The 23872-nt window shown below is 41.2% G+C and overlaps 1 protein-coding gene and 1 long non-coding RNA gene across 8 annotated transcripts in view; one reads left to right on the plus strand and one right to left on the minus strand.

Annotated features, from left to right (window-relative positions):
• Positions 1 to 183: 183 nt before the first annotated feature.
• Positions 184 to 23561, plus strand: LOC112556168 (contactin-like). Of its 2 annotated transcripts, none has more exons than XM_025224917.1 (28): positions 184 to 309; positions 2659 to 2744; positions 3245 to 3339; positions 3634 to 3719; positions 3985 to 4148; positions 4528 to 4641; positions 4979 to 5124; positions 5762 to 5951; positions 6425 to 6520; positions 11122 to 11349; positions 11556 to 11661; positions 12115 to 12299; positions 12514 to 12668; positions 13295 to 13415; positions 13733 to 13890; positions 14185 to 14305; positions 14619 to 14785; positions 15149 to 15275; positions 15630 to 15788; positions 16192 to 16341; positions 17310 to 17404; positions 17904 to 17993; positions 18468 to 18645; positions 19029 to 19150; positions 20011 to 20197; positions 20678 to 20793; positions 21544 to 21718; positions 22812 to 23561. In XM_025224917.1, exons 2-28 carry the CDS (start codon positions 2675 to 2677, stop codon positions 22937 to 22939), a joined length of 3729 nt encoding a protein of 1242 aa, XP_025080702.1. In that variant the 5' UTR covers positions 184 to 309; positions 2659 to 2674; the 3' UTR covers positions 22940 to 23561. The 2 variants fall into 2 exon arrangements, with proteins under 2 accessions (XP_025080702.1, XP_025080703.1); XM_025224918.1 differs by having other exon boundaries at positions 285 to 303.
• The window catches only part of LOC112556176, a 44782-nt gene continuing 24228 nt past the window's right edge, over positions 3319 to 23872 (minus strand). For all 6 annotated transcript variants that reach the window (XR_003097633.1, XR_003097629.1, XR_003097632.1 and 3 more), the window contains 2 exons: positions 22786 to 22935; positions 3319 to 3453 (listed from right to left, as the gene is read on the minus strand). This is a non-coding gene — a long non-coding RNA (uncharacterized LOC112556176). The remainder of the gene's footprint in view (positions 3454 to 22785; positions 22936 to 23872) is intronic.

Raw genomic sequence — 23872 nt, forward strand, 5'->3', positions numbered from 1 at the left:
CCCTCGGTTTTTCGTTAATCCTTGTCATTCCTAAAGTCAGAAGAGTGTGACACAGCGAAACACCTCGCACAGTTAAAGAACCATGGCAATCTTTAATATTCTTGTCCAACATACTTTTTGAATTGAAACTTTGATTAAAACGCTTACCATTATCTAGCGCTCCTTAAATTCGCTGCCAGCCTCTTTGTTTTGAACAAGCAAATTGATAACGAACACGCTGATATTTTCGGCGCCATTTTTGGGATTGAAATAGAAGTTCCTTACTGAGACCGTTGTGACAGGCACCTGGACTATTTTCGTCATGTGAGTGTGAGTACTAGAAGTAGTGTACAATTTAAATATTACAGTTGAAATATTAAACTAGTTCAAATATTGTGCTATCTATTAAAAAGATAAAGTACTTTTAAAAAGCTCTGAACGAGTAGAATACACCTTTAGTCACGGCATTCGACCTGAAGTTGTAAAGAGGTTTCCGGAAGTGAATAAATAAATAATTGAACGATATCGACCTGGCTTTTATCGACTTATGCTTCAGAAGAACATATATTTACTCACACATATAAACACATAAATACATATATACATGGTTATATGTATCTTACATTGCTTACCTATGGTTACTGTAAATGCGTCTCAATATTCAAACTGACAATTTGTAGACCTTCTTACCTCTGTGACCTGTTTCCAGGATTCATCAATGCCCCTTTAATAAAAAAGATATTACTGTATTTTTCTTTATGTGCCGAAAGCTGATTTCCATCAGTGAATAATAAATTGAATGTGAAGATTAGACACACTTCCACACAGATAACAATCAAACAAGCATTCCATCATCCTAGACACAATATATATCAGGAATATAAATAAAGTATATAGAACGGAATTGCTGTTAGAGTTTGATTAGTTTATGATTGTGCCAAGATGTCACTTCCAAAATAAAAATGTCGCCGCTTAAAAAAAAAAACAACCAACAAACCCACTGCCAAAGAACTATCTGTCTAACAAGGAAAGTGTGACTGTGACAAAAAATATCATCCGCTTGAAGAGTTCGACAAAAAGGTTACAGAATCACAAAATTACATCGTCGCACCACCATGACAGAATATCCAAATATTATTAAAGCATTATCTCGGCAACAAAGGAATCAGATACCACACTGAACGAGTGTTCATCCGGGAATTCACAAAAAGCGATAGACCATTTTCCCTTCATTTCTTTCTCCTTCGCTCTCATCTTTCTTTAATTTTCTTCTTTCGTTGCTTTGACCAGCCCTACCCCACTCCAAAACCCAACAGTGAAAATAAACTTGGAACAAGCAAGATTACAGCAAAATGGAACAACACACAGATGTAATGGAAGAGTTCAATGCTCCGAAGACTGAAGTTCTAGAACATATAATGGATGGCAATCATTCATCATTACTATCTCCTCCCTAATCCTCTTTGACAGTCTCTTCAAAAGATAGCTTTGCGTGGCTGGCCTCTGTATCACAACCCACTTCCATGCCATATCCCCTTTCTGTTCAGACCAGAACGAATACAGTATTTTTTTTTATTAAAAACGTGATAGGATAATGAAATAGTTCATGTAAGTCTTTTCAATATAAGATGCATGACATGTGCCAGTTGTGTCAATAACTTTGTCTATAACAATTACCTTTTATACTGAATGAATAATAATAATAAAAATTAAAAAATATTTGGGCTTTTACTAAAGTAGTAGGGACTTTAAGTATCTCTAACACTTGCAAAATATTTACATTGTAATAGATATTTAAATTCCTAAGCCATTTTATAATAATCTTGTAGAACAACTTCTCGCCATATGGTATATTATCAATCCTTATGGTGTGAAAGGAGATTTTATTATTCATGATTCTAAAGAGAATTGTTGTAAATAACACTAAATTTATTATCATAATTAAGATAAATACCTATGTATTGAAAACCAATATAATGTACACTTTTTGACAAGCAAAAGAAAACGAAGATAAATTTCTACCTCTAGAAGAGGGGTGGGGAAACTTCGGCCCGCCAAGGCAACCACAGATTTCAGTAAAGCTAAAAGCTTTTTTTTTTTTTCATCACAACTTAAATTTATATCAAATGAATTATATTAACAATTTTAATTTTGAGGGGCAAGCAAGGAATGTCCATTACGGAAAGACAGGACACGTAAGAGCTCGTGCTAGACAGTGTCATGAGATAACTAGGGTCAGGTCTATAGCATTGGTGCGGCACTTCTGCTTCCTACACGTGTCGAGCGAACGCGCGGTTAAACGGACGCACACAGGATTGGTTATGTTGCTGAAAACAGTGATCATCGTATTGGTTGTCATGTTGTAGGAATGTTCAGCTTTCGTTATCTCCCCAAGAGATCTGTAGAAGGGGGAAAACCAGAGGTGACCGCGAGCCATAGTTCACCCATTGAGTTGCAGGTTGGGGTGAAAGGAAACAATAGAGTTCGACTTAAGTGCAACCAATACGGACACAGGAAGTCAATAGGAAGCCAGACCTGTTGATACCCGTTTTCCCCTTGGGGGAGGTGCAGTAGGCGGTAGTAAGTCAGAATGACCACCGGTCCATCATGTACTAGATAGGTAGCAATTGGCTGTTTCTTTGGTACAAGATTACCATGCATTTTAATCATTTTTTGCAGTTTTTGAAATCTAACCATGATCATCTCTTTTGCCTTTTTGCTGGCTTCTCTCACCGTGGTCACCTGTCAACAGCAGTTTCAATATGGTATTATTTATAAATATATGTGTGTATATATGTATGTGTGCGGGTACGTGCACAAGTGAGTGTATGGATGCAGTGTTGTGTCTGTCATTCGTGTCTCTTTTCCGATGTATCTTTAATGGTCCTTCTGCATGTAAAGGTATTTTCCATATTCTAAAGAGCCAATAGGCTGAAAGTATTTCTTACAATCATTACTAGAGTAATTGTTACATGAAAAAGAAATGTACGTATTTAAATTCCTTATTTGCTTAATTTATTTTTTGTTGTTCGACTGTTTGAGTAAATGCGAAAGAAGTACATAAACTTAACCCTAAGCATTATTTGAAATACTCTTGCAAACGTGAGAGAAAAATAAATGAACGATATGACCAAATACAATCGAATGAAAATTTGTGTTCCGAAGAAGAACAGTTTAATGAAAATGCAAGCGACATCTGAAAACCCACAAAATTCTTTTTAGTTGGTGACAGTATAAGGGACATAACTCCTGCCTCTGTTTACAGACTGTCCTATAGACTGGCCATCGTTTGGCACCAGCTGTTACCATTTTGTGTTTTACCCTGAACGACCTTTCGATGAAGCAGCACAGGCGTGTCGGGTGAGTAGAACTCAACAAGGAGAGACCTCTCTGTTGTAGTTGTTGCTGTTTTGCTTCTTGGCGATGTTGTGGCTGCTGCTGCTGTTCTCTCTCTCTCTTATTTGCACGGATTTCCTGGACAGAGACAATGGCAAAGGAAATACATTATCTCAATCAGTTAACTGCTGACTGTTAATGCTAATCAGGATCGCTGTTACAATATTATATTTCTGGCTATTTGAATCGTAACTGCTTTTTAATTTTCACAGAACGGTGGGGTAGAATTTTCCAGAACTGTTTTCTTTTATGTTGCAGTACGATGGTTCTGGGCTGGTTAGCATCAACACACCGGAGGAGCATCAGTTTATTGTCTCTTGGCTCAACCGCAACGGCATCGCAAGGTCGTTTTGACACTTGACTAGGATTCTCGTTACAACAAAAATTCATTTAGAAAGGAAGCTCTCATTGAAAATTTTTGCTGATTTTTTTCAACACACAAGGAATGAAAAATTCTGTCTGTCTCTAAATTTGTAGTTACACGTTGTACACCTCTTTACGTTAACAATGTGTGCGCTTGTATGCAGGTGATGCGCCAGTATTTATACAGTTGAATCTTGATCGCCCTTGGTTACTGGGTTATATCTAGACTTTGTTTTGGTCAAGCAGACAGTCAGACTGGTACACAAGTGGAGTAGACCAAGCCGGCAAGCAAATGTGGGAAGGTGACGGTCAACCTCTTGTTGGTGAGACTTCATACTGGGTCACAGACAACAGCCAGGTCACTTTATATAGACAGCTAGTGGAACGTCGTTTGGTCTACCAATACACAGGTAAGTATTAGGAGCACGTGTCAAAACAGTATCCAGGTGGTATGTTCTCACCCGATCACAATATCGTTGTAAAAGAGACGGAATATTTCTCTTCATTCTAAACCTGCAGCAGGAAGTTCTCGGCGTTCGTATGACATCGTGTAAAACACAGAAAAAGAAGTCAAAACAAACAAGCAGATAAAATGACAACCATTTAGGTAAAAAAAACCCACCAGAAAACCCCAAACAAATATTAAAGTAAACATAGTTTTTACATGCTATTCCTGTGGCAAAAAAGACGCAGGTATTACAAAATGAACGAGACAGGAGTTTTTCTTTAGAATGTCATGACAGGCTGCAAAAAAAAAAAAAAATGATACATGCAAAATTTTCATTGCAGAGACCAGAAAAACATATGGATGGGCATGGACAAACAGGACGAGGTTACTGCCTTACATCTGCGAGATCAGCAGACAGGAGGTCTACCGAGTATACCAACAGAATAGAGACTTCTGTGAGTAAAACCTTTCACGCTGGGCTCCATCTGTTGCTACTTTAGTGTTAAAAATATTTTTTATCTTTTGCTAAAAAAAACTAAAATCAACACTACAAGAAAGCATTTATTGAAAATAAAAAGGAGTTTATTTAACACGATTTAATAACATTTCATGTCGACAGATTCAAAAATTATTTCTGTACGACGAGGCTAAAACTCTCTGCTCACAACTTCTCTGGTTCATCACTGCGTGTCTGTCTGTTTGTTTGTCGTTCTGTGTCGGTCTATAGTTGGTCTGTCTGCGGGACAGAATGAATAATATACCGACTCATGTACACTGTCCTCTTTATTCCAGCATTTGGAAGCGATACTTTGAACCCAAACGACTGGCCAGTGGGTCCAAACATTGTCCAGCAGTCCCCGAGTGTTGTCTTTGTTGACGAAACAGACTTCGCTAACGTCGAATGCTCTGCAGTCGGCAACCCCAATCCGACATACCAGGCAAGCTAATCATAAAATATCAAATTATGTAACAACCCTATGGCATGCCTTGAAGCACTACCTGGGTGTAAATTTTTTTCCTAGTGATTGGGTAAACCTCAGTGCAATAAAGTATTTCCCCAAATCTGGGTGAGTACCCTCTTCTATTCTCGAGATACACTTCTAGGGAAAATCGTGAAATCACTAATTAACATTTGGTCCAATTTCTCCCATTGGCTGAGGCTTTCAAATGTAAACGCATCCATATAGAGTGCTGACATCTATATTGTTGACATTTTTTTGTATATGAGTTTTGTAGGTGTATATCTCTATAACTTTAGTTAAGTAACTGAGAAAGCTTTTTTGTTTGTTTGTTTGTTTGTTTGTTTGCTTTTTGTTATGCTGAACTCTTTACGGCTTTCTCGAACATGGTAAAAAATCAGACAACCAGACCACTCGGCTGATGGAACAAAAATTTCTCAGCAGAAAACTTTAGTAAGTCGGTGGATTGATAGATATTCATTGACACTGACCTAAGCATCGTGAAATTGTGGGGCTGCGATCTTGTGGAAAATGTACAAATCTTCGAGCACAAAACACAAAATCTTCTAGTCCAGGAGCCTGACCCAATCGTTCATATTTTTGTTATTTTTCTCAGTGGTTTCGTGATTACGGCACCCCCAGGCAAGTGCAGATAACTGGACAGATGAATAGTCGGTATGCAGTAACCAACGGCCGGCTGAGTATTCACCTGCCCAAAAAGGAGACCGACACTGGAGACTACACCTGCGTGGCCCAGAATCCATCTGGAAAGGTTTTCAGCGCTCCTATTAAGATTTCATCTGGCTGTGAGTAACTAATTGCTACACTGTTCATTTTGGCGTAAGATTTATTGCCATTCTTTTGTCTGGAAGACATTCGAAGAAAACTAAAAATTCGTATTTGAAATAAACTTTAAAGAGACATAACTGTTTATGCCTGGAAAAATATACTACTGGTGTTTTAGCAAATCGATTGATCGGAAAATGATTGTTTTTAGATATAAATCTTTGTCAATATACGAACAAATTTGGTTTTTGACTAACAGTTAGACGAGGATATTTAAAATATTTTCTCCACAATTAAACCTCAGATACTAAATTAATTGCAACATTTTTAACTTTCCTGAAAAAATAATTAATTTTTTCTGTAATGCCAGTCGCAAGATGCTGTGACATTTAGAATTAACAGAAATAATGGCTCGTATCCTCTTCATAGTCTGTGATGATTACGTGAATTGCGCCATCTTTGTAGAAACTTCGAGATTCCGCTCTTGTTGCAGTCCTCGGGGAGTTCTCCAACGACAAGCCAGGATCGCGCACGGCCATCAGGTACCAAGGTAGTGTCGTGGACTGTCTTCCTCCAAGTTTCAACCCAGGTAAGATAGACTGTAGACACCTCACTGACTCTGAACTCAACCTTTGCATAAAGTGCCTCGTTCCATACTCTGTCAAAAGCATGTTTAAAGTCAAAGAAGTTGTGATAGAGATCCTGGTGATATTGAAGATGTTTCTCTGTCATGATGCGACAGTTGAAGATTTGCTCAGTTGTGCCCCTTCCTGGCCAGAAGCCATACTGTTCTTCTGCTGGATGTTACACAGTCGTGGTGTGTCCATCGGTTGAGTACAGCAGTGCTTGCTATGAACAGACGGCCATTGCTGTTATTGATGACCGAGGTATTCTTTTTATATTTCTTAGTGAGGGTAGATAGCAGGTTTGTTTGCTGTCCTTTCTTTCCATTTTCATACTCCATGGTCCGGCACTGGCCCTCGATCCAGTTCTCCCTAGCTGTCTTCATCCCTATCCTCATGTCATTGCTTTATACTTGGAAGCTGCGTTCAGTTTGATTTTACTCTCTTTCTTCCAGATTCTTTTTCGGTCACAGAGTTGTTTCTTCTTCTTTCTCTGCCGCACCGGCACTTTTTGGGCTGTTGACAGCAGCACCTCTTTGATTTTTGTCAGCGAGGGTGTCTACATCGCAATTCACCATATTCAGGGCATAGAATTTGCACTGATGTAAATTGTAGACGGTTCACACACCAGTGGATGTTCCTTCCCTCAACTTTATGTCTGCTATGGTACCAGAGGCACAATTTCACTATCCCTATCTTGGAGCTTGCCGGTGGGGGAAGATGTCATTAGTCCACCTTTCTCTTCCGTCCTTTTCATCGCAGACAGCTTTTGCTCCCTATCTATCTATCTATCTATCTATTCCTCTTTGTGCATCAGGTTGCACATAAGGCCTCAACCAGAGTCCGCCACCGATGTCGATCGGCTGAAACACGCTCTAGGTGACCCCATGTCCAGCCCTTTCCTTTCATCTCCCTTTCCACTGTTCTTCTCCAAGTTTCCTTTGGGCGGCCTCGTTTTCTTCGGCCGTCTGGAGTCCATCGTAGGGCGACTCTGGAAAGGTCTGCTGTCTGCTGGCGGAGCACATGTCCAATCCATCGCCAACGCCTTCGTTGAACCTGCGTGGTGATGGACTCGGTTTCACTTCTTCGGTGGAGTTCTTCGTTGGTGATGGTGTTTGGCCAAAAGATGTTAAGTATGCGCCTGAGGCATCTGTTTTGGAAGACGTCAAGCTTGTTACTGATGGTTTTGGTCATCTTCCAAGATTCTGATCCGTAAAGGAGGGTGCTGATCACATTTGACTTGAAGATTCTCAGCTTGATCTTCTGGCTGATGTTTTTTGCCTTCCATGTGCTCCTGAGTGAGGCAAAGGCCTGACTGGCTTTCGCCAGTCGGGCTCGAATCTCCACCTCCGCATCCCCAGTGTTTGACATTTTGGACCCAAGATAGGTGAAACTGTCAACTTCCTCAATCTCTTCTCCATTTAGTTTGATGCTGTCTTGGACTCTGGCGTTCACTCTCATACTGTTAGTCTTTTTTGTGCTGACCTTCAAGCCAAGGTTTCCAGCTGTTTCTGAGAAGGCCTTTGTTTTTTCCTGCATGTCTTGGTGGCGGTGTGACAGCAGGGCAATGTCATCAGCAAAGTCCAAGTCTTCCAGCGTTGTTGTTGCTGTCATAGTCATGGTCCATCTGAGCCCTCTCCTCTCGCTGTCGGTGGAAGTCTTCATGATCCAGTCCATGGCCAGGATGAAGAGGAACGGCGACAGAATGCAGCCCTGCTTCACCCCGGTACTGATGTTGAAGGGGTCTGTGAGCACCGTGTCACAGACAACCTGGGATTTGAAGTCGCTGTACAGCATTGCAATGACCTGAACAAGTTTTGCAGGGACTCCGTAATGCCTCAGGATCTTCCATAAGGACTCGCGGTGGATGCTGTCAAAAGCCTTCTCCAGGTCGATGAAATTGATGTACAGCGGTGTGTTCCATTCGTTGCTCTGCTCCAGAATCTGTCGCAGAATGAAGATGTGTTCGGAGCAGGATCGCCCAGGGCGAAATCCTGCTTGCTGTGGTCGGAGGTCTTTCTCAAGAGTTGCCGTCAGTCTTGACAAAACAATCTTGCTGAAGACCTTGCTGGTGAGGGAAAGAAGTGTTATGCCCCTCCAATTATTGCAGTCTCCAAGATCTCCTTTCTTGGGTAACTTGAAGATGAGCCCTGTCTTCCACGCAACAGGGACCTGCCCTGATTCCCAAATTTGCCTGAAGATTTCAGTCAGCTTGGGAGCTGTCACATTCACGTCTGCTTTCAACATCTCTGCTGTTATTCCATCTGCCCCTGGTGCTTTGCCGCTCTTCATTGTCTTGACTGCTGCTGTCACTTCTTCCAGGCTTGGTGGGTCTGTGCAGATGTCAAGGTCTATAGCTGCTGGCTGGATGTCTGCAAGCTGAGGGGGATCTGGTCTGTTCAGAACTGACTCAAAATGCTCCCTCCAGCGCTGTAGTTTTCCTGCCTCTCCCTCGACGACATTACCGTTCACGTCTTTCACTGGCACATCACTGTTCTTAAAACCCGTTGTTTAGCTGTTTGTTTATCTTGTACAGTGTCTTCAGGTCATTTTTACTTGCTGCATTTTCTGCTTCATCTGCCAGTTTCTCTATGTGATATCTTTTGTCGGTTCTTGTCATCCTCTTTACCTCTTTGTTCAGTTTTGCATATCTTTGTCTGTGTTGTTCCTTCAGGCGTTCAGATCTGGTGCTGTTGATTCTTTGTTTGGCTGACTTTCTCTCTTCTATCTTCTTCCATGTCTCTTCTCTGATCCACTGTTCTTTCTTTTTCCGTTGGAAGCCCAGTATTTTCTCTCCTGATTCCTGTAAGACTCGATTGAAGTCGTCTAAGGTCATCTCTTGTTGGTCTCCTAGTGCCTGGAACCTGTTCTTTACTTCCATAGCAAAGGCCCTTTCGGTGGCTGGATTTTTTAGTTTGCCGGAGTCCACTCTCTGCTGACGTGCCTGTTTTCCTCGTGATCGACGCAGCTTCAGAGAAACTGTGGCTATCACAAGAGTGTGGTCACTGGCAATGTCTGCTCCTCTGTAGGCTCTAACATCTTGAAGTGAGCTCCTCCATTTTCGGTTGATGATGACATGGTCTATCTGGTTCTTTGTGATCCCATCTGGTGATGTCCATGTTGCCTTGTGGATGTCTTTGTGTGGGAAGAGTGTGCCACCAATCAGTAGGTTGTTTTCTTCACAAAAGTCTGCCAGTCTCTCTCCGTTGTCATTGATGCTTCCGATTCCATGTTTGCCCATGACATGCTCCCTGCAGGTGTTGTCACTTCCCACCTTGGCATTGAGATCACCGATGATGAGCAACATGTCGTGGGCTGGAACGCTTTCTGAGGCTGCCTGGAGCTGATCGTAAAAAGCATCCTTGTCTTCTGCCTCAGAGTCATTTGTTGGTGCATAGCAGGCTAGCACTGTCAGCTTGGTGTACTTGGAATGGAATCTTGCTCTCAAAAGCCTGGGTCCATAAGGCTTCCATTCCAGCAGTGCCTTTTCCGTTTTCTTGTTGAGGAGTAGAGCTACTCCTTCAGAGTGCTGAGCGTCTGATCTTCCTGAGAACAAGATGGTATGTCCTGACGCTAGTCTCCTCTTTCCCGTGCCGGTCCATCTGACCTCACTGACTCCCAGGATGTCCAAGTTGTAGTTGTCAAACTCCTTGACTAATTGGAGCATCCTGCCAGTCTGGTACAAGGTCTGGACGTTCCAGCACCCCACCCTCAACTTCTGCCTCGGCTTCAGTAAATCCGCTGTCGGGGCGCCAGCTCCCTTTCGGGTTTGGCTTTCGTCCGTCATTAGTCCAGTCTCCTGGTGTGCTTCATTACCTTCGCCATCTGTGACGAGTTCTCTGGTTTTAGTTTCTGTAACAGGATTTTTTTTACATGGTGGGGTTGTTAGCCCTACCACAACCTATTTTACCTCTAGGTGAGGTGTCCACCTTAGTCGCCTCTTACGACATGCCTGGCTGGATGGCAGGGACCCTATTCTTGCAATGCTTGCTAGGCAAGCATACCCCGGGGTCCCACAGGGGTTTTGCTCCCTGATGCCGTATTTTTTTTTACAATGGTTGATTCCCTTAGCTTTATCTTTCCCAAGCTTGTCAAGAAGGGAGTGGGTCAATGTTTTCATGGTTAAGGGAAGTCTGTGCTGTTCACTCCCCAAACCCTTCAGCAAATCCTCAAATCCTCATGATGCAAAAAGGCGGGAGCAGAAGCGACAAGACTTCCTCGTGACTTCGTAAACTAATGTGGTTAAAAAACTTATAGGGCCTAGAAAAAAACATTTATTTATGTCATGAAACTAAAATTATAAACTTACGAATGAAAATATGAGATGAACTTGCTCGAGGTCTATGTTATCTCTGTAATGGAAGCAAAATGATTGAAACAAATAAATGATTTTATATACTAAAGCTGTCTCTCTCTCTTTGTGTGTGTGCATGTGTGTGTTAGTCTAGCTGAGAGAAGAATGTTTTATCATTTTTTTATCAATACATTATCTCGTTTCATTTACGAATTACTTACTTTCAATGTAACCACGGGTCTGACGAAGAATAATGACAAAGCAAATTTTCAGCACTGTCCTTCCAGTGGATGAAGGCCAACCGCTTCCTTCGGCCCGAGATGAACCCGCACACGTTTCTCTCAGAGAACGGGAAGCTGTACTTCTCGGAAGTGCAGGACTCAGATGCTGCAGAATACCACTGCATCGTCACGCTTGTGGCACTTCCGGGTCAGATTCTGGCCACTGCACAACCTTTGTACCGCAACAGCCTGGGCATCGAACTGAGAGTGCAAGGAGACAGTAAGAAAATGGAATGAATGTTTGAGATGAGAAGTCGCGGTGGGAATAGGTTTTCCAGACGTTTAGTACACTGTATATGGAAAATATTTTTAAAGGTTCATAAGCTCGTCTCAGGCGAATGAATATAGTCGTGGGTCTTAATGTGTAACTGCTCTGCGTTTTCGAGAACTGATAATCACATGTAAATAACTTTGTGTCTGGTGTAGACCCCAGCCAGTTCGGGCCGGATATCCACAATGATTTCCCTGCTGTGTTTCCAAAGGAACCAGTGGTGGGACAAGAGATGCGTCTTGAGTGTCTGGCTTATGGCAGGTATGTTCAGGGCGTTTCTAGCCAAACAAAGGTGGACAAATGCTTGAGCAAGTGGGGCACATTTTTATATCATCGTCATGTAAAATCTTAACCAAACCTGGTCAATGTTTGTCATTATTTTGTCTGGTTAAGAATGAGCTTTAGAACTTTACAAGCGCGGGATCACGAGACAGAGAGTTTCTCTAAGTGTGTGTGTAGGGTTGGGGGAGAAGTACGGAGGTCTGTTTGGACAATGCTTTGAAGTGTGTATACGGTGTACAAGTCAAGCGAAAGAGGCTTCTCTTTTTTGATTTTGTATGTGTTTTATCAAACCTAAACATCATATACATTCAAAGCATTTACTCTTCGTCGTAACCATGCGTTGAAGCTAGAAAGATCTTGATTGAAGATGAGGTGGAAAAAACTATCAATCATCATCAATCATCAATCATCAATCATCATCGTGTGTCTTAGGTTGCCTCTATATTACTCTTGGAGCCGGAAACAAGGGGAGCTGCCGGTAGACCGCACATCCTACGACAGCCTCAACCGCGTCCTCCGCATCAGCAACGTGCGCCTTGAGGACAGCGGCACCTACACGTGTTCGGTGAAAGGCGTCAAGAACACGGCCAACAGCACCATCACTATAAACGTCCACGGTATGGTGAAAGTGAAATGCTGAGATATATTTTACCTGAAGCAGTGTAGCAGCTTCAGTAGGTCTCATTCCAAGGCTAACAACACTTGAAAGGGACGTTCAGCTGAATGTTACCGGGTGGTTAACGGGATGTCAGGAAATGTTACCGAGTGGTTAACGGGATATGTCAGGAAGGTCGTTAGACCATAACACAAAGATGCATTTTGATTTTGCAGCTTCGCCGTATTTTTTGTTCCCCCTGCGCAATCAACATCTGGATGTTGGAAGTCAGCTGACTTGGGTCTGTGACGCGGTAGCTATCCCGTCAGCCACCTACACCTGGTACAAAGATGGAGAGATTTTGGTCACTGACACAGGAAAGGACGTGATGGTAGGAGTATTCTTAAACAAGCTTTGGTACTGACAATGTTTTATTGACTCTCTTAAGGAATGGGACTTTTAAGGCTTATAGGCATCTAATGTGAAGTAACAATTTGAAAGACTACAAACAACATGAAAAGTGTTTAATCTCACAAAAAACTAACCCTTTATAGAAGAATTCTTCATCCAAGAGTTCAGGAAAATGGAGGAAATAAGTGCTATCTCTAGATTTATGCAAGTAATAATAATAATAATAATAATATTATTATTATTATTATTATTATTATCAGGGCTTCTGCTAAGGCTAAATTCTTTGGGTTCCCAGGGACCCCTTCAGATTTTTAAGGGGTCCCTGTTCTTCGCCCAAATTTGAAGGGGACCCCATTGACGAAAATTGAAGGGGTCCTCCGAACTTTTAATGCGTACTGTACGCAATTTTTTCGTAATCAGAAGCCCTGTTGTTGTTGTTTGTTGTTGTTATTATTATTATTATTCAAATACACACAGAAGATGTTTAATGTTGACTGCTTTGACCGAAAGAAAGGTAAAAGGAAGGGGAGGAGCGGTTCGATCAATCAGATAAAGAGCAGGGAGGATAAGGTACTTACAGCTGATTGTTCTGATGTGGTCCTGTAGGTGACAGGAAATGTCCTGAAGATTGGTAGAGCGGAGGCCAGTAAGCACAATGGCATGTATGAGTGCGTTGCGCAGAACGTCCACGGCACAAATACCAGCAGTGCGCAGGTCAGAGTCCTCGGTAAGTACTTCCGCATCCATGATGACCCCCCCCCCTCCCATTCATTCAATAATAAAGAAGGTGAAAAACAGCAAAAAGAAATAAGGTTGTATAAGAGGATTTAGGGAAGACGTGAGATAAAGTTTAAAGGTTAAAGAAAGGAAGGACAACGAAAATTAATTAAAATAATTAAATTAAGATATATAGGAAACAAAATGAAGGTAGTAAGTTTACTGTAATATACTGATTACCGATTGAGTAAGTTGCCTAAATATCCTTCCACTAGAGTTTGTTATAGTGGCTTCTTTATGACAAATGTTTGGTGTCTGCTGTCGCAGGCTTCCAGCCATCTTTTACGAAGATGCCAGTAGCAAACCAGCTCATGGGCGCTGTGGGCGGGAACCTGACCATCCAATGTCAGCCGGAGGCAGCTCCTCCGCCCATTATCACCTGGACTCATAATGGTTCACCTGTAGGATCTGGTGGTCGTGGTCAGGTAAACGACAAAAAGCGCTTCAGATCCTTCCAGTCTGTCCATGTCTATTCGCCTACTCATTATTCTATTACGACAAGCTCTTCGCACTTTCGCTAAACCTGCCATTACATTTAATACTTGCACTTAGTTAAGAAGACCATTAACCACATCTCTGCCTGGTCACAATCAACTCTAATTACTAATTAGAAAAATGTCTAATTACTCTTCTTCCTACGCGAGCTAAGAGAGTGTTTAGCTACTCTATCCCAACATTTATGCTATTCATGACACGACTTGCTCTACGAATTGTTTCAGCAAACGGTCTTCGGAGATTTAGTTCTTTCCGGTCTGACCCTCGCAGACTCCGGCAACTACACGTGCACCGCGGAAAACTCCTTTGGATCAGCATCATCCAGCGGGCAGCTGCGGGTAGTCAGTGAGTGTCATTATACCGGCTACCATGGCATAGAAATAAATCAGTAGTAATTGTTGTTCAAATAGTTTGACTACTGCAGGAATATGATCTATTTTAGTCATAAGTCCATGCCATTAGTAAAAAAAAAAAACTTTTTACTTTTTATTTCCCCTTCTTGGTAGTTGTAACTAAGTTGCAACAATAAATTTCTTAGTACGTTCCCCCCTCTCTCTTTTCTTCGTTGATTCCTTATTTGATTCTTTCTTTTGAAGTAGAAAGCACTGACAATGATCGACACTTTCACAATGTAACGATAACTCCATTATTTGAACAGCCACGACGGTGCTGAGTTATGCGCCCCAGTCACAGGAAGTACTCCAGAACGAGACTGCGTACTTGAGCTGCCAGGCTTCCTACGCCGTCAGCAGGACAGACCTGGTGTACGTCTGGTACTTCAACGACGTGCTTCTGGACATGGATTTAGACCCATCATACAAAATTGTGAGTTCCCATGACAACCTTCATCGAAGCAGAAACAGATAATCAAACACTTTTGTAACCATTATTTCTTAAGAATAGTATTTTTAAAAGTATATACTTTAGTTGTATGCAGGGGAAGGGGTGAAAGCAAGATAATGACAATTATTAACAAATTGTGTAATTGGTGTGATTTTTCTATTTTTTTAAATTTTTCTTCTTTTTCGAAACTTTGGTATTCCATAGTTATATTTGAGGTTACTTAAGTTGGTCATTAGTCTTTTACAAGGCAGCATTCTTTTCTTTAAAAAGCACACGCACTTCCTGCTTAAAAAATAAACAAAAATGAAGGAACAAAAGAATGCACTTATTTACTTAATTGCAAAGGGTGAGATGCGAGGAATCAACGGCCTGTACATAGTGGGCTCCCAGTTTAAACACGAGGGTTGGTACGAGTGTCGCGCTACATCCGTCTTTGACAGCATCGGCGCCAAAGCCTACCTCACCGTCAAAGGTCAGTCGAATCCAGAAAGATTCTACCTCATTCTCTGTCCATTTTTATAAAAAGATATTTTCTAAGTTTCCTAAGCTTTCCCAGCCTTTCCTAGATCTCTACGTCTTTGCAGAATAAATAGGGCTGTGAGTAAAGATGTTGTTGCAATATTGGATATATATACTATAAATTGTATGTATATGTGTATTTCATACTATTGGATATGTAGTATCTCATTGAAACATTTGGTTCAAGTCAGCCGCAATGTTACAAGAGATAGAAATAGTCAAATACACATTTTTTTGAAAAACACTACGATCGTTACATATGTACAACACGATAAAGGTTTATATCAGGGACGGTTATGTATTACAGGGCCTCCGGAGGAACCAGCTGGAGTACATATTCGCAACAAACAGGGCACACAGGTTGAGCTGTGGTGGCAGCCGGGGAAAACTCGAGGCGACTCCATCACACAGTATCGAATAGAATTTAGAAGCGACTTCAATCAAACTTGGAGAAACCTTGTCACAGGTGAGACGCATGTTAGTTTGTGGGCGGGGGGAGGGAATTGGCAAGGCAGCCAGCCCTGTAAACAGATGCCAGATGCAGAGAAAAAAACAGAGTGACTGAGACGAGAGCTGAACCCAGGACAACCAACCTTGATTGTATTGGTGACATGCGCTAACCTTGGGTTGAAACTAATAAAAATATATTGTAAATGGTAGCAAGGAACTGCAATATCTTCCAACATTTATTTTTAGGCCCCCTAGATATCACACAAAGGGACAATGAATGTCATTCTTTTGAAAACAAATAACAAACATCTACACTTCGATAGTCTGCATCTAGCAACAAAAGAAAGAGTATGTTTAATTTTCAGCTTCTTTGATCAATATTTCGATAATTATCCAAAGTTTTGTTTTCGTCATGGCAGGTATCAGTGCGGCGGATACCCAGATTAACGAGTACCCGCAATGGCGGACGTACACGATCAGAGAAGGGCTTTCTCCGGGTACCAGCTACCAGTTCAGAGTCGCAGCCGCCAGTCAGAACTTTGGCTACGGTCCTCTAAGTAGTCCTTCTGGTAAATACTCCGATGTGATGTTGCACACCTGACACTTATAGCGATCACGTGATTATCACGTGGAAACTGGGATTTTCACCAGTAATTTTGGTGTAAAAACTTTAGCAGTGGCAGCAATCTCACTGTACTACCCGCCACACACTTTCTTGCGCAAGTTCTAACTCCTGTCATGGTGTAATCTCAGTGTCTGTCTGTGCTCATCGTTTTCATAATCAATCAATCGACTCATTTCAGGGTCATAGGTCACTCCAGGACTTTACTGACAGTAATGACAGGCGTGTGTGCGATAAACATAATTCTAGGTAATGACATGAATATATAGAAGTTTAAAGAAAAGTAAACATTAGAGAAAGTTTAAAATTTATTTTCTTAAAAAAAATGTAAATGATAAAATCTTAGACATTGGTCATTTTTATATAAAATATTTATTTGTGTATGTGGAAAAAATCAAATTTATCTATTCATGATTTTGTGGAAATTATAAATATTTACCCTGGGGAGATATAGAGATAATGGTGTAAAAATAATATTAACAGAGGGTCCTATTGTGGAGACCATATTATAAACCATTACTGAAAAAACAACTAGTACAAGTGAAGCTGGGACATCCCTCTCTCACTTCTTCCTCTTCCTGATCATTCCTTCCGTTCTTCTCTCCTTCGTTTCTTTTTTTTTTTTTCTGTGTACATAAGGAGTTGAACTGGCAGGGAGGAAGCTCGATTAACAAATAAGGAAAATGCATTCTACAAGTATTAAGTGTGCGGTTTAAAGCGGAACAGTTAATTGCCTAGGGAAATAAAATTCCCACCGATCAGAGGACCTCACAATAAAACAACATCAACAGCAGCAGAGCAGCAGCAGCAGTAGCAGCAGCAGCAGCAGCAAGATGTAAATATGACAACCTAATAAAAATAAAGACAGCAAGGTAACAGGGTTTGTTTCTCAAGGGAAGAAACTGTTGTTTGCAGAGATAACCAAGCTGGATGATGCTCCCCCTGTCTTCGCGCCGAGCATCGTGACTGGCGGCGGGGGCTCTGTCAGCATGCTGACCATTAAGTGGACAGTGAGTGTACAGCGTGGACAACACAACACAACAAAACAAAGCATAAAAAAACCCAAAAAACAAACAACAAAAAAAATAAACAACAAACAAACCTGCTGTCCCAGAGGTGAGTTCGATCTCTAGCATCTTACTCCCGTGCGTTTATGAAACTGCTTTTATTCTTTTACCATCGTACATCGCTGCAGCTAAAATGTAGGTTCGAGGTGACTATTAAGTGTGCTTAAAATGTATTTCTTAAGTTTTTCTTTCATGCTTTCAGACAGAAAGTCTTTAACATTTTTTATCTCTAGTCGCTCGTCTTCTCCCATGAACAAACCTTTCATAGTTTTTTAAAAAAATTTCCAGATGCAAGCAGTTCTTATTCGTCCACCTCTGAGGAGATCTGTCTCGGAAATGAAAAATTTCTTTCAATGGTCTCTTAACTAATGTGCACACATCCACCGAGTAATATAACAGATTGATTGATTGATTGATTGACAGTTGTAGTGGTCTGTTACAGCCTCTCCCAAAAGAACAACATGGAGGGAACGGCTTGTACTACAGAGCTCACTGGCGTCTCCATGGAAGTGAAACCGAAAAGTGGGAAGGCGTATGTAGTTTAATTTCTCTTTGTCTCTGTCGTGTCTCTCTTTCCTCATGTATCGTGTCTGTTTCCTCATGCCGCTCTCTATTGTTCTCTTTACCTTGTGTCGCTTAGGAGGTCAGCGTTGACCTGTCACTTTTAAAACATCTTAGTTTGCCTGTCGCCTTTTGTGTGTCACGTGTAACAGCCTGTCACTTTCTGTGTCACATGTAACACCTGTCACTTTCTGCGTCACATGTAACACCTGTCACTTTCTGTATGTCACGTGCAACAGCTTGTCACTTTTTGCATGTAACTTGTAACACACTGTCAACTTCTGTGTGTCACATGTAACACCACGTCACCATCTGTGTGTCACATGTAACACCATGTCGCTTTCTTCGTGAAACTTGTAACACACTGTCAACTTCTCCGTGTCACATTTAAGCTGCCACTCTTACCGTCTTCAGTTTCATAAGAGTAATGTTTTTCATGTCTCAGAGCAAAGACATCTCTCACGACACAGCGGAAGTGGACCGTAACGGTATGATCACATACTCTCACTACCTGCCCGATAGAGAGAAGTACTACACACAGTACGATGTCAAGGTGCAGGCCTCCAACACCATGGGCCCTGGACCCAACACCTCCGTGGAAGTCATCTACTCTGCCGAGGACCGTAAGCTGAACTCACCTGTCGGTCAAATTCTCTTCAATACATTTTCTGGTCACTGTCTGACAATATCCCTTTCATTCGTTACATTCCAGTTACTTCATTCTAGAAGGCAAAATAATATATATTGCCGGGTTGGGGTCTTTGTCTTTGTAAACACTTCTTGCAATTTTCTATCCACATTATCTTGACTATATTTGTGTGCATCTTTTCTTCTCTTCTGTTGCCTTAATACGTATAGAGAGAATAAATATCTTTGAATGATAACAAGTTGTAATGAGAGATAAATCCTACTTATAGAACGTGCATTTTGATAATTGAATTTATATTGGTAAACACAGTTGTTACGATGCCAGGATAAAACTGACTGGCTGTTACTGTTAAATCAGTGCCAACTGTCACACCGCAGAAGGTGAATGCCATCAACATCAATGCCACCGCTGCTAAAATCACGTGGGAGATGACAACAGTGTCTAGAGAAGACGTCCGCGGGAGAATCTTAGGCTATCAGGTAAGCAGGCCAACAGGTAAGCAGGCGAACAAGTAAGCAGGCGGACAGGTAAGCACGTGCTCCGGAAAGCCTAACCGGTTTTGGTAAGAAGTGTTCACCCCTTCCAGAACTACGTCCTCGCATTACAGACGGACATATTCCTTCCTCAGCTCTACCCATCATACTGTCATCATACTGATCCATACTCTTATCCTATTCTTCCATCAGTTTTTCTCACTGCATGTACCCAGAAAAATATTCTACCCCCCCCCAAAAAAAAGACATTTTTAAACTGTTGTCAAAATATATCGGGGGACAATGAGAATTCTTTCGACCTTGATAAGAACGGGTCCCTGCACACTCACTTGCTCAGTCACACACACACACACGGGTCTAAGGTATGGGACAAAAAGGGGAGGGAAGCATGAACAAATTTTAGAAAGAAGAGGGAAAATCACAGAGTATGGGCAAGCCAAAAAAAAAAACAACAAAAAACAAAAACAAAAACAAAAATAAAAACACAGTAGTAAGATAAAAAGAAACAGGTCAACGTTCATAATGGTTTAGTCCCTGGCTTTTCTACCACAAAGCTGGAGATAGTAACATTTCCTAGAATAGTCTAGCTGTTATACTGTTTTCTCAATAAATTGTTTTCTTTACTCATTCTCTTGTTAAAAAGCTACCACAATTCTGATAAAATAAATAATGTACAAACGAAATAAAGAAAGAGTATACTTTAGTTAATACGAAGGAAAACATTTCTTCTGTGGGCCACAAGGAAGGCTTGACATCTTCGTGGGTCTGAAAGTAAGGTTTAACTTCTCTATCTCTATTTTCCAATCGTGCATACAGCTCTAATTCACCCCCATTATCTACGTCAGGTAAACTACTGGCTCATCACAGAAACCATGATCACTTCTTGGTACTACCGGCAGTACGGCGAGGCACAAGAAGCTGTGATTATAGGGCTAAAAGGCAACGGCGACTACTGGGTGAACGTTCAGGTGTTCAACTCAGCGGGCCTCAGTCGGCCGAGCGGCGATTTCTACCTGAACCCATATTACGACCGTAAGTAGATCTTCTACATCGTCACACACCTAAGATGACATTTGGCCCCTGAAATTTAGTGTCGATCTTGTCATTTGTCACAGACTTATGCCACAGTATCATCTTATGTTGTGGACAAGTAATGCCAAAGGGATTTTTACCTTGTGTGCGTGACTTTAAACTGCAAATATGTCACGGTAATGTTTTAGCAATGTTAGAATCTTGGTTAAATATTAGCGCCTCTTTGTTCCCACGAAAAGTACTAGGTAATAAATTTATTAAAATCCTGCACCTCCTTTTGCAACCACAGATGCGTATCACAGTAAAATTTCAATAATTCAATGTTACAACATAGCGCCTCATTTGTACCGTGGATACGACACAGTAACACTTCAATAATGTTATGTTTCAATGGAGCTTAACATCTAACTATTATCGCGGATGAAATGCTTGACTGTAAAGCTTTACGAATGTAACATCACGATGCTGTTTACCCACCAGCGCCTCATCATTACCCCGAGTATGTCACGGTGATGTCCGACGGACCCGAGAGTGTGAGGGTGTCTTGGAGAGGGGTCAGCTACGTCTTGAACGAATCTCCAACCCTGGGTTATAAGGTCACTGATCTTTCTGTCTATCTGTTCCCTTTCTTTCTCTCCCTCGATCTTTGGGTACTTAAAATGGCTTACAAGTGAAGTGTAAAAGTATATAAATACGGAGAAAGTGTGCATGCTCGTGCCTGTGCGTGTAAACAATAATGAGTATCCTTTTAGACTGAACAGAAAATGTTTAAATGTAAAGAAAGTTTTTAAGCAATCAGAATACTTTGTAGTGAAAAATAAGAGCAAAAAATAATAACAACTCATATAGCAACATATCAGCCATATGGACAACCTCATAGAGCTTTACAAAGAACGAAATACACGTTTAAATAAGTTAATGAAATGCCAGGGTTATTGTTTCTGAAGAAAAACTTTCTGTTCTTAGCCCAAGATGTTGATGGGTCACACTCACAGTTAAGATTACAGTCATTTGGGTAAAGCGGAATAATTAAAATAAAGACTGGCTGGAGAAATTCGAAATCAGCAGATGAAAAACAAACGGCTATAAAGGCCAGTAAAAGGTCCAGAACAATCCCGAGGACGCCTTGAAAAAGTGTAGGTCAATACACTGCCACTAAAATCCCAACAAATAAAAGGAGAAAAACAAAATTGGATACATCTCGGGAGCTTCCAGAAAAAAGCCTTGATTCATTGTGAGAAGAACCGGTCATTTTGAAAGTGTCTAGAGGAATAAATAAAAGGTGTACATCCAGCTTGAAGACCATGTTGAAACCTGTACTCATCGCTACCTCTCTTTCAACGCAGATCTGGTGGTGGCCATACACTGATGACATCCGTACAGCCAATGAAGCAACGTTCGGGAAGGAGTACACGGGAGTGCTACACGGAGTGCAGAAGGACATCGTCTATGTCTTGCGTGTCATGGCGACAAGTTTAGGCGGTGATGGAACAAAGTCCCCGGCTACACTGTTCACACTCGGTGGGTGCAGTTCACCGCATGTCTTAAGACCAGGCTTTTGTCAATTATTTTATTTTATTCCATCAGCTCGTACACCCACTGGTTCTTATGGTGCATGTGTCTTATCTAAATCTTATCGCAGCGCTGTGGTTTGAAAATATCTTCAGTAGCAGGTCTGAGTGTGGTCTGAAGAGTTGCTTTTTGGAAGTAAATCCGAAAAACTTGGACTTTGTCGTCCGACTTCCAATGTCACACAAGGCAACTCCAGGAGTCTATAGCCTCATTTTTAAATTGTTCACCAAGTGTAGGCGTCTTCACTTTTTGCCTAAAATACTTTCAAAGTGCAGTGTGTTCTAAGCACGCACACACACACGCACATACACGCACACACACACTCTTTCTGTAGCGGAAGTAACGTGGGCCAGCATATCAAAACTCACATTTCTTAGCAGAAATCGTTATTACTAGACGACATCTCGCTGCCCTCCTCGAAAGGTGCTGGGCCCACCTGTCGTGTGATGACGTCACTGGCGTTAGTGATTAAAAACGTTCTCAGTGTGGTGTCACTCCAGTGACCCACGCGCAGGGACGGAGCAATAGTAGGGGCGAGTTGTCTGGTCCTGCTGCTGCTCGAAATCATCGCCAGAACGAGATTTTCTTTTTACTTTTTTTAGGATGTGTCAAGCTACTCGCGCTATGATGAGAGTATGAACAGACGATTCCCTTACGACTTTCGTTTCGCTTTGTTCAGTTTGTTTTAGACACTTGTCATTGAATAGCTTTCCCCCAACTTCTTTGTTTCTCTGTTTGTTCTTTTTTCTGTCTGTCTGTCTATTAATACGCGTATGTGTGTTTGTGTGTGGGTGAGTGTGTATGCATGAGTGTTGGAGCGTGAATGGTTGTGTTGCAGAATGTGTAACCATGGCTGTGAGTGCACAAAAGGCTCTATTTCCAGGAAAGTAAAAGAATGTAAAATGAGGAGGGAATGACTGTAAACGGACCAATGTGCAAGATAAAAAGCTGCGGAAAGTTTTATCAGAGCTACGAGATTAATTTTCACACTAGGAAAAAGCAAAAACGTTTCTCACCTCAAAATATTTTTTGTCGTTTACAGGTGGCCAAGTGAGGTTTAACCCCTTAACCTCTGAGATTTTTGCTGCTGCTGGAGTGTTGCATCCTTGTTCGTTTTTGCTCTTCCTCTGTAGCATCGCGGCCATGTTGTCTAGAATCCTGCAAAACTGAAGACAACCACACGAAGACAAGTGCATGACAATTTAACTCACTGTGTATATATTTTATTTTGTACTTTTTCTACAAATTTGCTTTATGTTCGTCTGTCTTATATCTTTACATATCGTCTATCTCAGTAGTCATTTATGAAGATGTTTTCTTTCATGTTTTTAACACAAGTTATTCTCATCTCATTATCGCAAGGGACCTGATATTGCAAAGTTTTGTGCATGCTTTTGACAATTAATATTTTTCACCTCTTCATAGTATCTCCAGTAAAGTCATTAGAATATTTTATCATATAAGCATTGTGACCAAGCTGTAGAAACATGTTGTAATATACAAGTGTAGTATAAATAAGGCAATACAAGAAACAAATAATGTTCCATGTAATATTAAAATTTAAACAATAACTAGCATAGTATCATCTGAACAAAGATCTATATAACATTTTTTCGGAGTTATTATCCGTTGCGAAGATTGTTCGTGGGTTTCTTAATTCAAGAGCTCATTGGTGCAGATCATCAACACGTTTGCCAGTGATACTGATGGTGCTTTAATGTTCTTACATCACGCTTACTTCATTTCTTGTGATAGTTTGAAAATGTCCAATAAACTGAAACATCTCAATTTATAGATGTCTATGTTTTCGCTTATGCTTGTGCCATATTCATTTATTATTCCCCATTCTATACTGCTGGGTGATCTCGTGATATCTTCAATCAATTCCACTAATTAGTGACAAGGTGTGCATTGTGCAGAATGTCTAATGTAAAGTTATCAGGCCAGGTAGTTATTGTGCACCTGACTAAAATGTTTTACTTAAAATGTTGCATATCATATTGATGGCTTACTCATTCGAGATGAGGATTTGGTGACAGATAAATTGACTTTTATTGTCCCTATAGTTTATTAGAAGATGTCCTGTTGACCATCGTGTACCAA

This window comes from Pomacea canaliculata, linkage group LG2 (assembly GCF_003073045.1).
Source record: "Pomacea canaliculata isolate SZHN2017 linkage group LG2, ASM307304v1, whole genome shotgun sequence".
NCBI classification, from domain to species: Eukaryota; Metazoa; Mollusca; class Gastropoda; order Architaenioglossa; family Ampullariidae; genus Pomacea; species Pomacea canaliculata.